The 20312-nt window shown below is 41.3% G+C and overlaps 1 protein-coding gene across 1 annotated transcript in view; it reads right to left on the reverse strand.

Annotated features, from left to right (window-relative positions):
* Positions 1–326: 326 nt before the first annotated feature.
* LOC121860574 (retinoic acid receptor RXR-like) overlaps positions 327–20312 on the reverse strand; it is a 32729-nt gene continuing 12743 nt past the window's right edge. The window contains 9 exon segments of the mRNA XM_042357744.1: positions 327–3512; positions 4173–4357; positions 5774–5915; positions 6185–6267; positions 6525–6648; positions 8505–8648; positions 9199–9364; positions 12882–13058; positions 13465–13594. Coding sequence (XP_042213678.1) covers positions 3432–3512; positions 4173–4357; positions 5774–5915; positions 6185–6267; positions 6525–6648; positions 8505–8648; positions 9199–9364; positions 12882–13058; positions 13465–13594 — 1232 coding nt within the window. The 3' untranslated portion in view covers positions 327–3431.

Genomic DNA, 20312 nt, shown 5'->3' on the forward strand with positions numbered 1-20312 from the left:
GAAAGGCACTATTTGGTGTTTAGGGGTTACTCTGGATGTACTTAAGTACAGTAGTTAGACACATTAAGTTTCATATCAATTAAAATCTCAATATAGGTACTCCTGAATGTGCATTCCACCTTTTTGGCCCAAGATCCTTAATGAAGAAGAGTGCAAATGTTGAGATACTGAATAAATCAAAAATATTGAGAAATATTAGTAATATTAGTTTTGTCTTGAATTTGTTACTTACTAATTTACTCATTATTTATACAGGAAAGAGTGAGACTTGAGCTTCACTGTTACATGTGTTGTCTCAAGTATTTGATTTTCAGTAAAACAAAATATTCAGCATTAAGATGCACTTTATTTCAACATGCCTTTGAATAGGCCAACACTGGAATTAAGGGAACACATTGAAGATTAATCTTATTTCAATACTTAATGTGGCTTCCTGCAGCTGACAAACATAAGTTGTAGAAATTGTCTTTAGCTCTCTCACTTGTTAGTCTTCATGGCCAAGCACTGGAGCCATGTATGCATTACCCTCTATCCACAAAATCATAAACTGCATGGGTTAATTGTCATCATTTACATAAAGAGTCTCCAGCATTTATAACAACACTTAAAATTATATATATTAAGACTACCGGGGTATGTACAAAATGTATCTCATCCGTCACTTTCATCGCTGGCTATCGCCAACAAAAATATTTTTTGCGACATCCAAATAACCAACTGTAAATTTTTTGTAACATTTATAAACTTGAGCACTGGGCACAGAATTCACACAATTAAAACCAAATATAATAATGATTACAAAAGTGAAAAATCCCTAAGTATGACTATATAGTCTAAAAACTCTACATGATCCTATCACCACAGAAGAGAACAAGTCAGATACACTGTCTGAAGCACAAGAATATCTCTGCAGGAACGAAGGTCTGGGTAGAAACAATGGCATGAATTACTTATTTTATCAAGATCACATACAAGAAAGATGATGCTGACTTCAAGGATTATAATTAACCTTGCCCCATTAGCAACTCTAGATAATTTTTCTTATTCTCCATAACTTAAGTAATTTAGTTCACAGGGATTGTAAGCTTTGTATATGACACAGTTTACTTTCAGAAAATACTGAAAATCCAGGTTCTATACATCAATCTATGCTGTATTAACAAGTGAATTTTAAATGGTTCAATATTTCATTGATAACCTAATGCTATGAAAGGTCAACATCAAAGGACAACTTAAAACTGGACTACCGACCTCAGGACACCGAGGCCGGCAGCCACACTCACAACCGGGCAGAGTGACCAGAAAAATGACAACATTAATGTTAATAAACGCTAACCGTATAATATCATCACCATAGATTCACGACAATGAATCGTGTTGTACCGAGGTAAAAATAGTCTTGCACACAACATTTCTATTGTACCATTTCACAAATTATTAGTACTGAAGAATTGTATACAGCAGTAACCATTAATATATACAAGAGTCAGTAAAACAAACCTTTGTGCAAACGGATCATGAATGAGTCGTAAATGATTAAGTATGAAAGCTCTGCATAGTAAAAAATTAATATATATATATATATATATATATATATATATATATATATATATATATATATATATATATATATATATATATATATATATATATATATATATATATATATATATATATATATATATATATATATATATATATATATATATATATATATATATATATATATATATATATATATAAAATATATAAAATGATGGCTTGAACCCTTGTATGAACAGTTAAGGAGCACACAGCTACCACATAATATTAAGTCTTCCCTCTAAAATAATAAATGAGTTAGCCAACTGTTAATAGTCAACTAACACAGAAACTCTTATGGTTTGCTGACTGTGTGAAATCCTTGTAATTACACTTCTTGTATTCAGTTGGAGAACAAGATTAATATAGTTTAAAGTTGCACAATAATTAAAACATTAAATTCAGCAATACATACAGAATGAAAAATGAAATGATATTCTATATATGTACAGAGTTACACTGGGATGATTGTGCTGAAGCATCTTACCTTATTCAACACCAAATGAAATTTTCAAAATGTTTTTTTATTAAACATGATAAACAACATATATCAAACACATAGCAAGTTGAAATGGCTCCCTAGGCAAGATACAGTACCGAGATGATTCTAACATATTGCATGATGATTTTTATATCTACATTGTATAGAGAAATGAGTGTAAATGTTGAGAGCACCAGACACGCACAAACGTCTGAATCACTGATGATTTACACAAGGAGTGATGAGGTGTTCTCAACTTTTATGACCATTTGAACACATGTCCAACATACAACAGAAATTATTATGCTTACTGTCAAAACTGGCATTCAATAGATATATAGCAGCTATATGCAAGCAGGTTCACCGAGACAATATCAAACATGTATTATTTTCCAGGGACTACCAGTACTCTTTTAGTGTTACTACACACTCCTACATGTATGATTATTCTTATACACTCCATAAGAATTATCAAGAGCAAAAGATTAAAACTTTTGTCACACATTTGTACTGTATTCCTCAATATAGTATTTAGTGTAAAGTGAAGTGTTTGTAGGATAAAATTAATTAAATATATCTCATTTCCTTTCACTTCACTGGTCAGGAATTTTGTTTTTTTTTGTTTTTCCGCAAACTATTAAAAGAAATGTTGGGAGAAAACGCTATTAAGTTTGAGGAAAATTGTCCTTTTTTATAAAAAGCATAAAACTCATGTCATATAAATATATTGCAAACTTTTGAATATTATATATAATTAAATAGTGTAGATTTTCTGGAGAATCCAATTTTGAGAAATAAAGGTTCTTAAGCACTGTTCACATGTACAAAAACTATTACTGTATATTAATGGCTACATCAGAAACAATCCCATTTTTTATATAACTTCTCTTTCCTTACAGTTGAACCTTCTCTTATTTTTCACTCAACACTATTTCATTATCATTATGACTGTCCTTCACACTGTCTTTAACATTCTTCTTTAACTTGTCTCATACTGTTACAGGCAACTTAACCATCTCCAGCTCTCGGACCATCACAATCTACCAATACATTTTGTTCATTCCTCTGTGTTAATTTTTTCCACAATGTAAGGTACCACACATCAAGCAGCCACGGTTCACCACAACACCGTCAGCGATATCATTTTCTCCACCATATTCACAGACCAATAATTATCTCTACAAATGTCATCGTATTCACAACAGGGATAATGTACACGTAAGTTTCTTCATAGTAAGAACACCAACAATCACACCTAATTAATTTATCAAAGTGCTTCAGTTAGGTTCACTTCAAAGCATAAACTTAAAATAGAGAAACACCAAAGGTCATGATTGCTGCCTTATCACACACACGCGTATATCACTTCTTAACTTGATGGGGAGGTGTTGTTGGGGTTGTCAACAAGCATCTTCATCAAGTAGTTGTCCAAAGGTGTGTCTCCAATCAGCTGAAGAAGAACATATTATATACAGTATCTCACAAACAGCTTGTACAGTACCAGCTTACAGCCTATTGTTGGTCCAAGGAGACTCAAGTGTTTTACTAATTTAATGTATCTGCCTTAACCACAACCCAATTTTATTTGTGCAAGTTTATTCCATAAACCAATTAAAACTTTGTAATTTTCATTAAAAAAAATCTAACCAATTCCAACCAAACAACTAACCTCCTAAAAGGTTTTCCTCCACTTCACCATGAAGCACACAATTAGTACCGAGTGTGTAGTGAGAATTCCAGCCAGCCCTCCCAACCACCATCCTTAGTATGGATTCCTATAATACTGTACAATGTTTGACCACAAACTACAGTATACATTCCTAACCCATGGGTCAGTAACCCAACTGGGTAACCAAACAGCATCCAAAATGAATGGTCAAGTTACACTGTGGGTCTGGTCACTGCTCCTGACATAGTGTGGGTGAGGTCCATGCCACAGAGGACCCCCTGGATGAACTGACAATTCAACTGGTTATACAAAAGATATAATTCCTGCCATCTGAACCAAACACAAACTGGAATTCACCTTAATACTACGGAGTAAATGATGCAAAAGAGGATAAAAAAAATTGCGTAAGAGAAAGAGCGAACATGAGAGGTAATACTGTACCTTGAACAAGAAAAGATACTCAAGGCATTTTAAGCCTATGGATCTTAATGCAGGTAATCGTAAGAGAAGTTTTGCAAATCGACCAGGTTCCTCAGGGTAACTGGTGCGTGTGTACTCCTCAAGAGCTGCATAAACCTTCTCTCGTAGAATCTCCACATCATTACAACATGTTAATCCCTTGGCATCTGGGTGTGACAGGTAAATTGATAAAAAAATTTAAACTTGATATTATAATCTATATTGTAATTTCACAGAATGTATATGGCATAAGTTGCTATCTATCAAATATTTAGAACATTCAGTTAAACCTACCAATTTCTCTATACCCCCTTAGGCCTTACCTCATCTACCGAGAAACTTTTTATATTCTATGATTTTTCAGTTTCAACCATTTCTCAGGCAACTTATCAATCTTATTTTCCCCTGTCCCAATATCTCTCAAATGATTAATTATCAACAAATTCACATCTTTCATATTTTGAACCAAAGGTGTAGGAAATTACACCCTCACCTTCAGTAACATAACCTGCATCACTTAGCGACTGTACCTTACTACAGTCTCCCCCAGCCACACGAGTTACCAGACAGGTGAAATAAGCTCAGGGGCAAATATTCAGGTGTTCTTATATGTTTTCTCCTTCATGAAGATCCAAAAACTAATATGATATTCAAAAATGCTTCTACAGTACAGTACAGTGTACTTACTTAAAACTAATAAATAACAGTACTGTATACACTACAAAATAACTAATAATAACAATACTGGACACTATAAATAACTAATAATAAAAGTAGTACTGTACACTACAGTATAAATAACTAATAATAACAGTACTGTACACTATAATTAACTAATAATAATAATACTCTATACAGTGAGTTCTGCTATAACGCGTGTTTTGACAACGCGAATTGGCTCTAACGCGATTTATGAATAGAGGAACGATATTTGTATAACGCGAACGCTTGTTTGCTGTAACGCGATTTTTGCTTACTATTTATCCAATTTTGTGGTATTAACTGTGAATATGGTAAAGAAGAATATCTCCAAGAAGCGTTCTGGTGATCGCATTCCCGGTGATGATCGTAAAAGAAAGGCTATAACACTTGAAGAGAAGCTCGATGTTATCTACCTCAAAATCACCCTTCTCCCCCATCAAGTTATATTCATATTTTTTCAAGGTAAAGTGTTACATTTACTGTATGATTTCATTATTAGATATGAATGTAACATTTATTTAGACTGTGCTATCCTTTGTGTTAGGCTAACTACTAAATTTTTTTCGATTTCGAGTAGTAATCTGCACCCAACCCTATTTTCTCCATAAGCCCTGTTATTTCTATTACGCGAATTTCTATAACACGATGTTTTACAATAACACAACTATCGCGTTATAGCAGAACTGACTGTACTATAAAAAGCTAATAACAACATTATTAATACTGTACCTAATGAGTAATACAATACACTACAAAAATAACTACTAATAAGTACACTATTAATGGCTTATAATAACAAATACACAAAACATCTAATAATTAACAAGTATACAATAAATAACTATAACACAAGTACACAGTAACTGTAGCCCCTGACCTACCTGGATTATAGAGCACTATAGAGCGTAAACAACCCAGCTCCGTCTTGTCCATCTTCATCTCCTTCATCTTAGCGACCAACTCGGACAACACTCGGTCGAAAATAGTTCCAACTCCTGCCTGGTGAGCGCTACTTCTGTGCACCTGAGATATATAGAAATAGAGAATTAAAAGGGAGAAAGAGAGAGATCAAAGTTAAAGTTTATTCCATTGATTCTATGGATAATTACTTTATAGGAACTAAACAATATCACTGCTATACTTCCTCTGAGCTTTTACTTGGAACTTATATAGCCACATGTAAGGACCTCTGGTAAAGAATTGTCCTCCAGGCTTTATTCTAATGGTGGGACAATGTTCCTTTGAGATAACATATACTGTACAGAAATATGTGAGGAAAACATGATAGTTACCACAAGTCCAGTAGCTAATACAATGCCGTCTTCGACTCCCATGCTTCGGTGTGAGAAGGAAGCGATGAGTAGTTCGTTCCACCCTGTGAAAAAATATGGACGATTGATATTTCAAACTTATGTCAGATCACAGCACGTAAACTGGCCCCCACAGAGTCATACATGGACATTGTGTATTTCTCTCTTGATCGGTTTTCCCTTTCATGGGGTTGCAATACCCAGGTTCAACTTTTAAGAAATAAATGAAAAGTGTCTCACACCAAACTGGGGCAAATGGTCATTATCAGTAGTGATGCTTAATTACTGTATTTTATACACCTGTACTGTGGTCATGACTCACCAGCCTTGAGTAAGACAACTTGATCTTCAACAGGAAGATCTGTGAAGTGTGGGATGTGTTTAGCCCACTCCACCAGTTGTACTAAGTGTCTGTCTGCTGCCTGGCATATGTTAGTTACAGCATCCTGAGAAATAAAAACAAAATTCAGTACATGTATTTACATAGATATTTATGCAGTATGCTCCACAAAAAATAGTAGCTGCAGTATCTTAAAAGGAATAATTTTTATATACCTCTGTATAAATAATTTCTTTTTTATGGGGAATAGCCCACCCAGGCACAGGTCATCGGCCCACAATGGGGCCCGGGGGAAGGGCGGGGGTGGGAGTAAAAAGAAATAAAAAATAGAAGAGAAGAAGACTATACAGGTATATTAATCTACACCACGAAACTGCACGAAAACCAGCTTTTTTAAGTGAGACAGATTATAGGAGTATGGAAACACAGAAGAAGGCAGAGCATTCCTTGAAACACTACTGTAGATGCAAGTATCCCTCGCTATATGAATAAGTTAGGGTCCTGAAAAAAAAATATAAATTAAGTGAATATTCATATAGCAAATAATAAAATACTGGGTAGTGTACTTGAGAAAAATATGGTTCAGTTCCCCAATGACAAGAAAGCCTTAATATCATTCACTAAGAAACATGAAATTGGTTCACAAACAACAAAACACCTTCCTATATAATGATAAATAGTACAGTACTCAGTTACTGTAATTTACTACTTAACACATTAAAAAAATTAATAAAATACTATGTAGACAAATATATGCAGCTAAAACCATAAATGAAAAGCTAAATGAAAGTTTAACACAACAGCCATTTGCATAGACACTGGCCTCAAGCCTCACCATAGCAACGTAACCCAGCTGGGAACACTGCCTCTGCTTACCCTTACCAACGCTCCCCTCTCACTCGTACACACAAAGAAATGTTTATTCCCTCTATGTTTTTGACCTTATGGTAGTTATTTCTTTTACTTTTTTGTACATTACAAGTATTTATATACAGTAGTACCCCGATTTACACGGTCAATTGAACCCATGGGGTACCGCGGAAAGTGAAAACTGCGTAAAGTGAACAACAGAACATATGGGATTAATTCCAATAGAGACTGGCCCGACCCCCAAACTCCACTTTTTCAGACACAATACCTACGTTGTAGTAAAAATTACATCTTAATTTTATGATGGTATGCACACACAATTAATAATTAAGAGAAATATCAATAATATTATTTTTTTTAACACTTACATTAGTAGAAAAGATGGCTGGGCACACGGGGATGGGGGGTTGGTTCCGAGGCAGAGGGCAGATTATTGGCCCTCACCTGTGTCACTTGTATCAATTGTATCACTATCCACCACATAGGCTTGCAGGGCCTCTATGTCAAACCCCTCAAAGTCCATATAAGTCCATATCCTCACTATCACTGACTTAGGCCGGCTGTGGTGGGTGGCGGGTGAAGAACTCGGTAATGTTTTGATGACTGGGCGACCCTGTGCGCATCCTGCCCGCGCCGCTTCCTGCGTATATGAGTAGATGCACCGCGGAAAGTGAAAGTTCGGTTCTGGCGAGGCACCGCGTAAATGAGAAATCGCGGAAAGTGAAACCGCGTAAAGCGGGGTAATACTGTAGAATTATGTGTGAAGGTAACCGAGTAAAACAAAAAGTGAAGAAAGTTAAGATGTCTACCTGAAATTGCGAGTTGAAAAACAACCATAACATAACTCCAACCTTAACCTACTAGGGACATGTGGACGCCCCTCTGACTCTCAGGGTGCATGATTTGAAGTTTTGCCACGACCCAAATTCGTACATGTGGGAGAAGCTTTCGTAACATGAAAGAGAGGAGTAATTAAGGAAATCCTCATGAGCGAATTTTTGTATCTCCAACTTTCGTATAGCGAGGGATACCTGTAAATACACTTTTAATTGCAGAATAAATCTCAGAAGACGAGATATAAGACTGGCTCACCCCTTGGTCAAGCGGCTGTTCATCCGTGTGTTCAACGCTCAGTTCCGCCTCACGGATACTTGTTATGGGCATGTCTGAGATGCCTCCACATGATGACTCTGTGTCTCCATCACCTTTGTCACCTTTTGTACGTTGACGCTCCTCCTGTAAGTTGCAATAAACACAAATATTGAAACAAATATCATTTTTTATCTTCATGTATAATAAAGTCCTGTTGCATCATCACTTTGACCACAAGCAATGTCCAGTGTTGACAAGTTTAAGATTACAGTACTGCACATATTGGCAGATATGAACTAGTGCACATATTGACAAGTATGTACTACAGGTAGTGCATATATTAACAAGTAAGTACTTTGTGCACATATGACAATTATGTGCTAGGTGCACAGGACACTATGGTGTGTGTCAAGTTTTGTTAATGTTCAAACTGTTGTTACTCTTTAATTCAAAATAATACTTTGGACTCATGACTAATGTAATAGGACCTTACTACACAGCTTTATATGGTGGATGGAGAGCTTATATTCTTAATATCAATTTTGTGTCACATTTTTGTATTATCCTAATTTGTAACAATAAGTGAGACTAAGGCCCCCAATCCACCATGTGTATACAACAATCATGCAGACAACAGAAAGTTGAGGATGTCTGCTCAGCGCAGAACAACCAAGCCCACCTCTACTGCCCCTACCTGGACCGCTTCTCTCTTCATGCCCATGGACAAACACTTCTGGTATCGGCAGAACTGGCAACGATTCCTTTGTCTCTTGTCAATAGTGCAGGATCTGTCCTCTCGACAGGCGTAAGTGAGATCCTTACGAACTGTTCGTTTGAAGAATCCCTTACAACCCTCACAGCTGGGAAGGTGTGAAAAGATGAGTGAGTAAAAGATATATAAGAGAAAGTATGTCTCAGCACACAAGAACCAACAGTCGTTAATTAAGGCCAGCTGAGTCAACACGAAAAACATTTACACTGGGATAAAATTCAAAATTAGATGGGTGAAATATAAATTGAACGATATAGAGAATGCAAATAAAAAAAATGAGGCCTCAAGTTGCTTGTGAAGCACATACATGTGTTAACTATACTTTATCTTATTGACCGAGAGAGTGATGAGACTAAATCCTGAACACTGCTTATGTAGTGCAAATATAAAGTTTATCTGTGTTAGGTGTTCCTCACACCTTATACAGTAAAGTACATGTACTTACTGTACTGCAGTGATTACTGAAACACACTATGAGGAACAATTATGAACCAACATATCCATTTGTATATAAGTACAGTACAGTATTTTAGATAATAAAATAGTTGTGTTAAATTTAATCATCAAAGTTACAAGACAAGAACATCTCTTTCCTGGCACTGACAGAGTTTGGCAGCCCTAATATAACTACATGTCTCTTCCCCCTCAGCTGGCTGTTAAGTGTTTAATAAACGTGTTTGTTCTTTTGTGTATCTTGAAATACATCACCTGGCAGGAACTACTGTACTGCACAACACAGTAAGTGATTACATGGGGGAAACTCAACCAAAATATCAATAATACTTGTCAGTGCTTCATGTTGATCAACATTCCATGTTCTGGAGTGCTGTCTTTAACCCCAAACTTTAATAACTTCTCCCTATTTACTGCCCGTGTACTACATTCACTAAATGTACAGTCATCCACAAAAGCCTTGTCGCCTCTCCTCCTGAACCACGAACCTCAAGATTCAGACTCGTGAATGCAAAACATTTATGGACAGAACAGCAATGCATCAGTGTGTACTGCTTCAGGAACATGAGTCTAAATCTTGGGGTTCATGATTCAGGAGGAGAGGCGACAATACTTTTGTGGGTGACTGTACACCATGTTCACCATACATAAACTATGCATATATTAAGTGAACATTAAAAATACACCACACACACTAAAAGTACACTATACATGTTGTACATATAATATGTTCACATGAAATATTACCCTCATTTGTCAGAGAGAGCTTGTGGTTTTCTTAACAAGACTAGATCATGCCAAGACTGTACTGTACCTGTAGATCATGCCAAGACTGTACTGTACCTGTAGATCATGCCAAGACTGTACTGTACCTGTAGATCATGCCAAGACTGTACTGTACCTGTAGATCATACCAAGTCTGTACTGTACCTGACTGTACTGTACCTGTAGATCATGCCAAGACTGTACTGTACCTGTAGATCATGCCAAGACTGTACTGTACCTGTAGATCATACCAAGTCTGTACTGTACCTGTAGATCATGCCAAGACTGTACTGTACCTGTAGATCATGCCAAGACTGTACTGTACCTGTAGATCATACCAAGGCTGTGCTGTACCCCTGTAGATCCCATACCAAGACATGCTGTGCCTGTAGATCATGTTACCAGAAGTCTGCTGTACCTGTAGATCCTTCCACCAGACTGTACTGCCTGTAGATCATACCAAGTCTGTACTGTGCCTGTAGATCATGCAAGACTGTATGTGCCTGTAGATCATACCAAGGCTGTGCACAACACACCTGTGAATCATACAGGGCTGCACTGCCCACTGTAGATCATACAAGACTGTGCCTGTAGATCATACAAGACTGTGCTAACACCTGTAGATCATGCCAAGACATGCACTGTGCCTGCAAAGATCATCACCAAGACTATGCTGGCCTGTAGATCATGCCAAGACTGTACTGTACCTGTAGATCATGCCAAGACTGTACTGTACCTGTAGATCATGCCAAGACTGTACTGTACCTGTAGATCATACCAAGACTGTACTGTACCTGTAGATCATACCAAGACTGTACTGTACCTGTAGAGCATGCCAAGACTGTACTGTACCTGTAGATCATACCAAGACTGTACTGTACCTGTAGATCATGCCAAGACTGTACTGTACCTGTAGATCATGCCAAGACTGTACTGTACCTGTAGATCATGCCAAGACTGTACTGTACCTGTAGATCATGCCAAGACTGTACTGTACCTGTAGATCATGCCAAGACTGTACTGTACCTGTGGATCATACCAAGACTGTACTGTACCTGTAGATCATGCCAAGACTGTACTGTACCTGTAGATCATGCCAAGACTGTACTGTACCTGTAGATCATGCCAAGACTGTACCATACCTGTAGATCATGTAAGACATACTGTACCTGTAGATCATGCCAAGACTGTACTGTACCTGTAGATCATGCCAAGACTGTACTGTACCTGTAGATCATGCCAAGACTGTACTGTACCTGTAGATCATGCCAAGACTGTACTGTACCTGTAGATCATCACCAAGACTGTACTGTACCTGTAGATCATGCCAAGACTGTACTGTACCTGTAGATCATGCAAGACTGTACTGTACCGCCGTAGATCATGCCAAGACTGTACTGTACCTGTAGATCATGCCAAGACTGTACTGTACCTGTAGATCATGCCAAGACTGTACTGTACCTGTAGATCATACCAAGACTGTACTGTACCTGTAGATCATGCCAAGACTGTACTGTGCCTGTAGATCATGTCACCAAGACTGTACTGTACCTGTAGATCATGCCAAGACTGTACTGTACCTGTAGATCTGTGCCAAGACTGTACTGTACCTGTAGATCATACCAAGACTGTACTGTACCTGTAGATCATGCCAAGACTGTACTGTACCTGTAGATCATGCAAGACTGTACTGTACCTGTAGATCATGCCAAGACTGTACTGTACCTGTAGATCATGCCAAGTTTGTACTGTACCTGTAGATCATGCCAAGACTGTACTGTACCTGTAGATCATGCCAAGACTGTACTGTACCTGTAGATCATGCAAGTTGTACTGTACCTGTAGATCATACCAAGTCTGTACTGTACCTGTAGATCATGCTGAGACGTACCATGCCTGTAGATCATGCCAAGACTGTACTGTACCTGTAGATCATGCCAAGACTGTACTGTACCTGTAGATCATGCCAAGACTGTACTGTACCTGTAGATCATACCAAGACTGTACTGTGCCTGTAGATCATGAGACTTGTACTGCCTGTAGATCATGCCAAGACTGTGCTGTACCTGTGTAGATCATACCAAGACTGTACTGTACCTGTAGATCATGCCAAGACTGTACTGTACCTGTAGATCATGCCAAGACTGTACTGTACCTGTAGATCATGCCAAGACTGTACCATACCTGTAGATCATGCCAAGGCTGTACTGTACCTGTAGATCATGCCAAGACTGTACTGTACCTGTAGATCATGCCAAGACTGTACTGTACCTGTAGATCATGCCAAGACTGTACTGTACCTGTAGATCATACCAAGACTGTACTGTACCTGTAGATCATACCAAGACTGTACTGTACCTGTAGATCATGCCAAGACTGTACCATACCTGTAGACGCCATAGTGTTTCCCAGATGCACGGTCCCCACAGATGGAACAGAGGTGCTTGGAGCCTGACAGAGGATGGCTGGGTGGGTACTGGTTAGGTGATGTACTTAAGCTGTTGCTGTTACTGGAGCTGAGCATATTACCACTGGAGCCAATGGTGAACGGGGCTGTTGGTATACTGTAAACAAAAGACAATGTTACCACTACTTCTCATTCATATAGCATTATGTTTATTTATTTGTTTTTTCATTGTAAATTTTTTTTATTGTTAACATTATCCATCCAGAGTACAGTACAAGTTTGGGAAAATTATAATGTACTCATATGAGAAAAACCCTTAATATACTGGATTTCAATATTATATGGAATTATGACTTGACAAAATACGTTTTTTTTAAAGGGTTACAGTATAGGCAAAGAACACACTTCCAGGTGAGTATGTGACCAATAGTACTACAGTATACTCCTTGTCAATTGGACTTACAGTACATAAGTTAAAATATCTGGCAACCTGTGAGTTTATAAAAGTACTGTAGCTATATGTTGTCAAAAAGTGTTATTATGGGAGAATAGTGAGACCTTACCTGGGTGATGCTGGCCCCCCATTGGCACTTGAGAAGCTTGAGGACGATGGTGAGAGGAGAGAGGCTGTGTCAGACGTCACGTTCAGCGGTGACTGGCGATCCAGTGACCCTGACATGCCGATTTCCAGACCTGACAGGAAATATGATGCTGTTAATGCAGTGTAAGATATTACACTGCATTTGTCAAAATTTCTTAAATAATATCTGTGTATTGTGCAGACTAATACTGTACCATAGTTTTAGCTGCATCAGTCAACTCTATGAATATCAATGATGGCTGGTTAGGTAACTCACTATGGAAACTTTAATATTTTTGCGAACCTAGACAGTAAAGAAGCCCATGACCATTCTTTGTTTCCTTATACCTGTAGGCCAGCAGTGTACTGTACTGTACTGATACTCCCTCCAGTAACTCCCTCACTGTTGTCCACCTTAGCCCCAGTCTTCACCTGCCTGGCTCCACCTGTCATATCATCTATGAGTCCACCTTATGCCCGAGACACTATAGTACACTATAACAAATGTTCAATACTGCTAACTAATTAATTCAGTTATTAATAAATGATGATTTAGAATACTGTATTACTGCTGAATGGCTTCAGGTATAGATAAACAGCCATGTATGTGTGTGACCAGATACAATATGCAATATGAAATAACAGACTACAGTACACAAGCGTAGAATATAACACAATTTTTGATGATGATGATGGTGACAACCTATATGATTCCCTATAACCAATTCATTATCAAAAAGAATTCTTATCATATTTACCATAACACAGTATAGGACAGTAAAGTTTATGATATAACCAACTCAAGGTGACATAGTTTATCAGATTGTTGACTCATGACTTCATCCTCTGAGGGACGAACGCTTAAAGGCATATCTCTATCTACGTGCATAATTATATGTTAAATGTTACTAGTGTTGGTTCAGGAACTAGACACACTACAACACATTACCTTGTGACCTTGTTCTTTTACATTTTAAAGGTCACGTCTCTAAATATACATTCTGAGGTAACAAACTGTACTTGTTAATGTAATCTTAAAAGTTTAACCACTCAAGCTGTCATGAAACTGTAGCCTGACTGATACAACACACACACACACACCTACTTCTGTATTACACCCTTGTACAAACTATACACACCTCTGCTTCTGTACACCCAACCACCTCTACACCCCTTCCTTCCCTCAGTGTAGCTTGGCCCGAGTTGGTGTGTGTGTGTGTGTGTGAAGGTCAGTGAGACCATTCTTCAAGCAGGAGTGAGGCAGCCCTGGGCACATAATTCTAACCCTTACGAAACCTTGGCATTTCTTCACTACACTGCCTCTAACAGTGATGCGCCTCAGTGTATAGTGTGCTGATAGTGTAGTATTGATGGTGCAGTGTTGATAGTGTAGTGCGTTGATAGTTTAGCGTGTTGATAGTGCAGTCTGTTAATAGTTAAATGTAGTGCATTGATAGTGTAGTGTAGTCTTCTGACAGTAAAGTATGCTGACAGTGTAGTGTTAACTGACAGTGTAGGAGACAGTATTAACAAATGGAGTGACTGGCCATAATAAAAACTTCTTATTTCCTTTAGATGTTTACAAGAAATAATCCGACAGAAAAAGATCTATTATATGAAAACAAAACAGAGCGGAATCATAGGATAATCCACTAGGCTGCCACCAATACCTAAACAACACTTACATACTGAACTCTCAAGTGCCTTTATGTAATCAGCCGTGTGTGTGTGTGTGTGCAGATGATGGCATGTGTGAAGTGTTAGTGTGAGAATGCAGAGAGGTACAGGTGGTGTGGTTGTGGTACAGATGGGGTGGTTATGGTACAGGTGGTGTGGTTGTGGTACAGGTGGTGTGGTTGTGGTACAGGTGGTGTGGTTGTGGTACAGATGGTGTGGTTGTGGTACAGATGGTGTGGTTGTGGTGCAGGTGGTGTGGTGGGGGAGGTAGACGCAGTTTGGTACCTGTACAGGGGGCGGGCCAGGGCACCACATCCTCGCTATTCTACTACTGCCAGGAACTCTTCAAGGTAACGTTCTCCCACCCACCCACATCACCTTCTCATCACCCACGCCGCCCACAACGCCCCTCTCACCATCCAAAACGCCCCTCTCACCACCCACGACGCCCCTCTCTTCACCTGTGACGTCCTTCTCACCGGCCGCACCGCCCACATCACCCTTTCTCCACCCACGACGCCCCACACCACATGACACCCCTCTCACCACCCACGACATCCTCTCACCACCCAGACGCCCTCTCACCACCCGACGCCCTCACCACCCACGACGCCCCTCTCACCACCCACGACGCCCCTCTCACCACCCACACCAAACATTGCCGCCCATCAATAAAAAGTAAAATCCATCAACTTGACACACACACACACACACACACACACACACACACACACACACACACACACACACACTGAGATGTAACTAATCCTCAAGTTACAGTAAAGACTCGAGAGCAGTATCGACTCCACCATCACTATCCTAACCAGGGAACTTTGTGTCGGAGGCGGAGAGAACCAGTTAGGTAGGCGGTGTCGTGGTCGCCAAGGAGAGGAGGCGGAGGCGAGAGAGGACGGGGAATTCCGATACATGAATCCTTGAAAATCTGGATTCAGGATATTTCACGCTCGGAACGGGATAATACATAAAAAAACAGGATATTCCACCTTAACCCAAAATAATACCAATAATAATGATAACAACAGGGAAAATAATGTAAAAATAATAAAAACGTATCAACATATATCTTAAAAGCATCTTTAACGAACTTACTAGAATATATAAGTATACAGAGAGTTGAGGTAATAGCTAGCGGGGTTGGCAAGAAAAACAAGGGGTACCAATGCTTGATTTACCGAATGAAGCTTATAATTACACGCTGTTTAAAGAATAAATATTTAATAGGTTATCGCTGACGAGATAAACACGCGCTGTCCTGATAAATTTACTCAGTGAATTTCAACAGCTCTCATTACTGCCTCACTGCTTTAAGGTGTATGAGAGAGAGAGAGAGGTGGGTGTGTCGAAGTGAGCATTGTGGTTAACGATCATATATGGTTTAATAAAGCTTAGTTCTTACAGATTTTGAAGATAATACCAACAAAACAATGCTCCTACTAACAACAACAATAACAAAAGAACAATACAAGCAATAACAGTCTCTCGCATACATACATACACGACAATCACAAGTGTACACATAACAAAAGGTACACACACTAATTATACACATTATATACAAGTACTACAGCCAGCAGCCCTCTGAGTCCTCGAGGTCATGACTGTGGTGGTGGTGAAGGAAGGGGAAGAGAAGGAGGAAGGAGCGGGAAGGAGGAAAAGGAAGAGGAGGAGGGAAAAGAGGAAGATGAGGAAGACAAGAACGAAGAGAAGAAGAAGAGGAAGAAGGGGAAGAGGAGAAGGAAACGGAAGAGGAGGAGAAGGAAGAGGAGGGTCGTCACATCACCTCCGCCATAATGAAACAATGGTAACAAGACTCCTGCCTGACAGACCTTGAACACCTTCACTCACCGTTACCACACACCCCTCCCTCCCTCCCTCCACTCCCCCCTTCCTTCCCCTCCCTCCTTCCTTCCTACCTCCCCCCTCCTTCACTAACTTCTCTCCACTCACTTATACTTCACCTTCCCTTCCTCCTTCCTTCCTTCCTTCCTACCTCCCTCCTTCCCTCCCCTTCTTTCCTCCACTCCCTCCTTCCTTCCCTCCCTCCACTCCCTACCTTTCCCTCCGTCCTTCTCTCCTCTACCCTCCCTCCACACTCCTTCTGGGTGGAGACAATACTCCACCTAAATCACCTTCTCCACACAAACCTCCACTCACTCCACTCCACTCCACCTCCATCATATCAGTCACACAGCTCACTACAACAAGGCGTCACAGACATTTACGTACGATTGTTAGTGTCAGGATGAGGGAGGAGAGGTGAGGTGGGAGGAGAGAGGACATGAGATGGAGGAGATGAGGTGTGTAGGAGGAGAGGTGATGAGGAGGAGGAGGAGGAGAGATGTGAGGTGGTGAGGAGAGGTGGGAGGGGGAAAGGGAGGGAGGAGGAGAGGTGATGAGGAGGGAGAAGAGGATGAGGAGGAGGGAGGAGATGGAGGTGGGAGAGGTGAGGTGTGGAGGAGGAGAGGTGATGAGGAGGAGGAGACGTGAGGTGGTGTAGGAGGAGAGGTGATGAGGAGGAGGAGGAGGAGACGTGAGGTGGTGGAGGAGAGGTGAGGTGGAGAGGTGAGGTGTGGAGGAGGAGAGGTGAGGTGGGGAGGTGAGGAGGTGAAGGAGAGGTGAGGTGCAGAGGTGAGGAGGAGGATACGTGAGGTGCAGGAGAAGAGGTGAGGTAAGGGAGGGAGGTAGATGAGAGGAGAGGTAAGGAGGAAGAGAAGAGGTAAGGTTGAGGAGGAGGAGGAGAGGTGAGGAGGACATGGAGGTGTATCTGTTATGTGTATGGACATGACACGACACTCACCTGAGGCCCGTCACCACCTTCACGCAATCCTGTCTTCATTTGTATTATTTCTTTAGTCTTCTCACTGTTAGTCTCTACGTTTATCATGCATCAGTTTATCTTATCTCTCTTCTACTCTAAGGTTTCTGCTCCTTCTTCCACCAGACGCAGATGGGATAAGAGGGAAGAGAATAAATAGGAGATAAAATAAACTATCCACCAGTTGTGCCGCCGTAATCCACGTGTACTCTTTAGTTAGAATAAGCTGGTTACCCTGGCGGGAGCACAACACGCCAAGGCTTCTCTTTCTGGGAAGTTGTGAGGTGAGAGCCAGACCTCAACCTTCACGCTGTTCATCAAGTAAACTTGAACTTTTCTCGTTTTTAACAAAGCAAAGTCAAAGTCCCGATTGTCTGGCGGAGAGGATTTGAATCTTTATTGTTTATAAAGCAGACTCAAGGTTCTTGTATACTGGCATTTATCCTGTCTTAAGAAGCTAATTTGAACCTCCTGAACCTAAACAATACAGTCATGTGAACGTGATCCGGTCCTCTAATAGTTCACGGGGGTGACTCGAGCCTCCCACACCCTGGAAAGTAAAACTGATGGTTGAGTGGAGTGTTAGAGCGAGGCTCGCTGCCCCTCAACACACTCCCCCAGGCACCAAGATTCTCACCTGGTTAACTGGAGCAGTACCAGTTCACCTGGTCCTATAAACTATGTTCAACCCACCAACCGCTTAACCCACTCCGCGCCATTAATGCCACAAACGAAAGTAGAGGACACAACACTGTTACCACCACCAGAGGGGGTGAGTAAACACTACTAGTTGGGGCAGTGTGTGAGTGACACCCTACGTCCCCCTAAGGACCCCAGGTGAGGGCTTGTCCAACACTGGACGTCAGAAACACCCCAGGGCAGGTCCGTCCTCACTGGAATGGCAGTCCACCTACCCATCAACATTCTTCTCTTGACAATGGCGGCCACACAACCTCCGCCACAAGATGGATGACAGGCACCGGCCAACACAGCATCAGGCATGAGAGCAAAAGATCAACACAACTCCTCGTGTGTAATAAATATCACGAGTAAAGATCCTGGTCTGTGAGGTCCAGGAGCTGCAGCCATTATTATATGTGTGAGGGTCAGTAAGGACGCCAAACACTCATTATGAGAGCTACATCAGAAGGACGTGTGGTCCCCATCTGCCTCCAGCCCTAATGGAAGGAACTCTCGTGGTAGAGCTGGGAGGGGTGTGCTGGTCCAACACCACCTACCACAAGTAGTGATCTAGGTAACGATCTGTGGGTGGGCGGGGTCCTCTGACAGGTGTGGCCCCCAGAACACCCCACAGGCTGATGTGGTCTCCCAAGGCATATATTATGTCCTGCACATACATGGTCCCCAGGGCAGGCGTGGTCCCAAAGGAATGGCCCCACTGGGAGGGACAAGGCACAGAGGAGGGTCGAACCCAGCTGGTGACTGACGTGAGGCCCTTCACTCTGCCCCACATTCCTACTCTTCCTCCCTCCCCACACACCCTCCCTTCCTCCCTCCCAAACCTCCCTTTCTGCCCTCCCCACACACTCCTGCCCTCCCCCCACACACCCCTCCTGCCCTCCCCCACACACCCTCCCTTTCTGCCCCCAACCTCCCTCTGCCCTCCCCACATCCTCCCCTTCCTGCCCTCCCTCCCCACACACCCCCTCTCTCCCTGCCCTCCCCCACATCCCCTCCTGCCCTCCCCACACACCCTCCTTCCTGCCCTCCCCACACCCTCCCTCCTCCCTTCCTCTCCTCTCCTTCCTCCTTCACCCCTCCCCCCCAACACATCCGTTCCTCTCCCAGTCACCACTAAAAGTCGAATTCTACCATTGTAAACAACTTATCGCCCCCACGCTGACAACAATGGAGGAGGAGGAGGAGGGGGGGGGAAGAGGAGGAGGAGGGGGGAGGAGAGGGGGTGGAGAGGAGGAGAAGAGGTCGACTGAGAGACTGGCTCATTCATACCCCATGCTAACGCCTCTGAATTTCCCACTACTCACCACCCCGTCACTCACCACCTCTGTCACCACCACACCTCTCGTCACTCCACCACCCTGTCACATCACCCCCCGTCAGTCATCACCTCCGTCACTCTGCCACATTCCCCGTGGTGGAGGAGTAGTTCCGTCCTCATGAACCACCCACATGACCACCATTCATCCTGGTTGCGTCCACACACACACACACCACCATCTGTAGGGAATTACTACACCACGAGGTCTCATAACACCACCGTGAGGGAATTACTACTGACGTGATGCCCCCATAACACCATCTGGGAGGGAGTTACTACACTACGAGTTTGCTGTTCA

Source organism: Homarus americanus, unplaced genomic scaffold, assembly GCF_018991925.1.
Source record: "Homarus americanus isolate GMGI-L3 unplaced genomic scaffold, GMGI_Hamer_2.0 scaffold11150, whole genome shotgun sequence".
Taxonomy (NCBI): Eukaryota; Metazoa; Arthropoda; class Malacostraca; order Decapoda; family Nephropidae; genus Homarus; species Homarus americanus.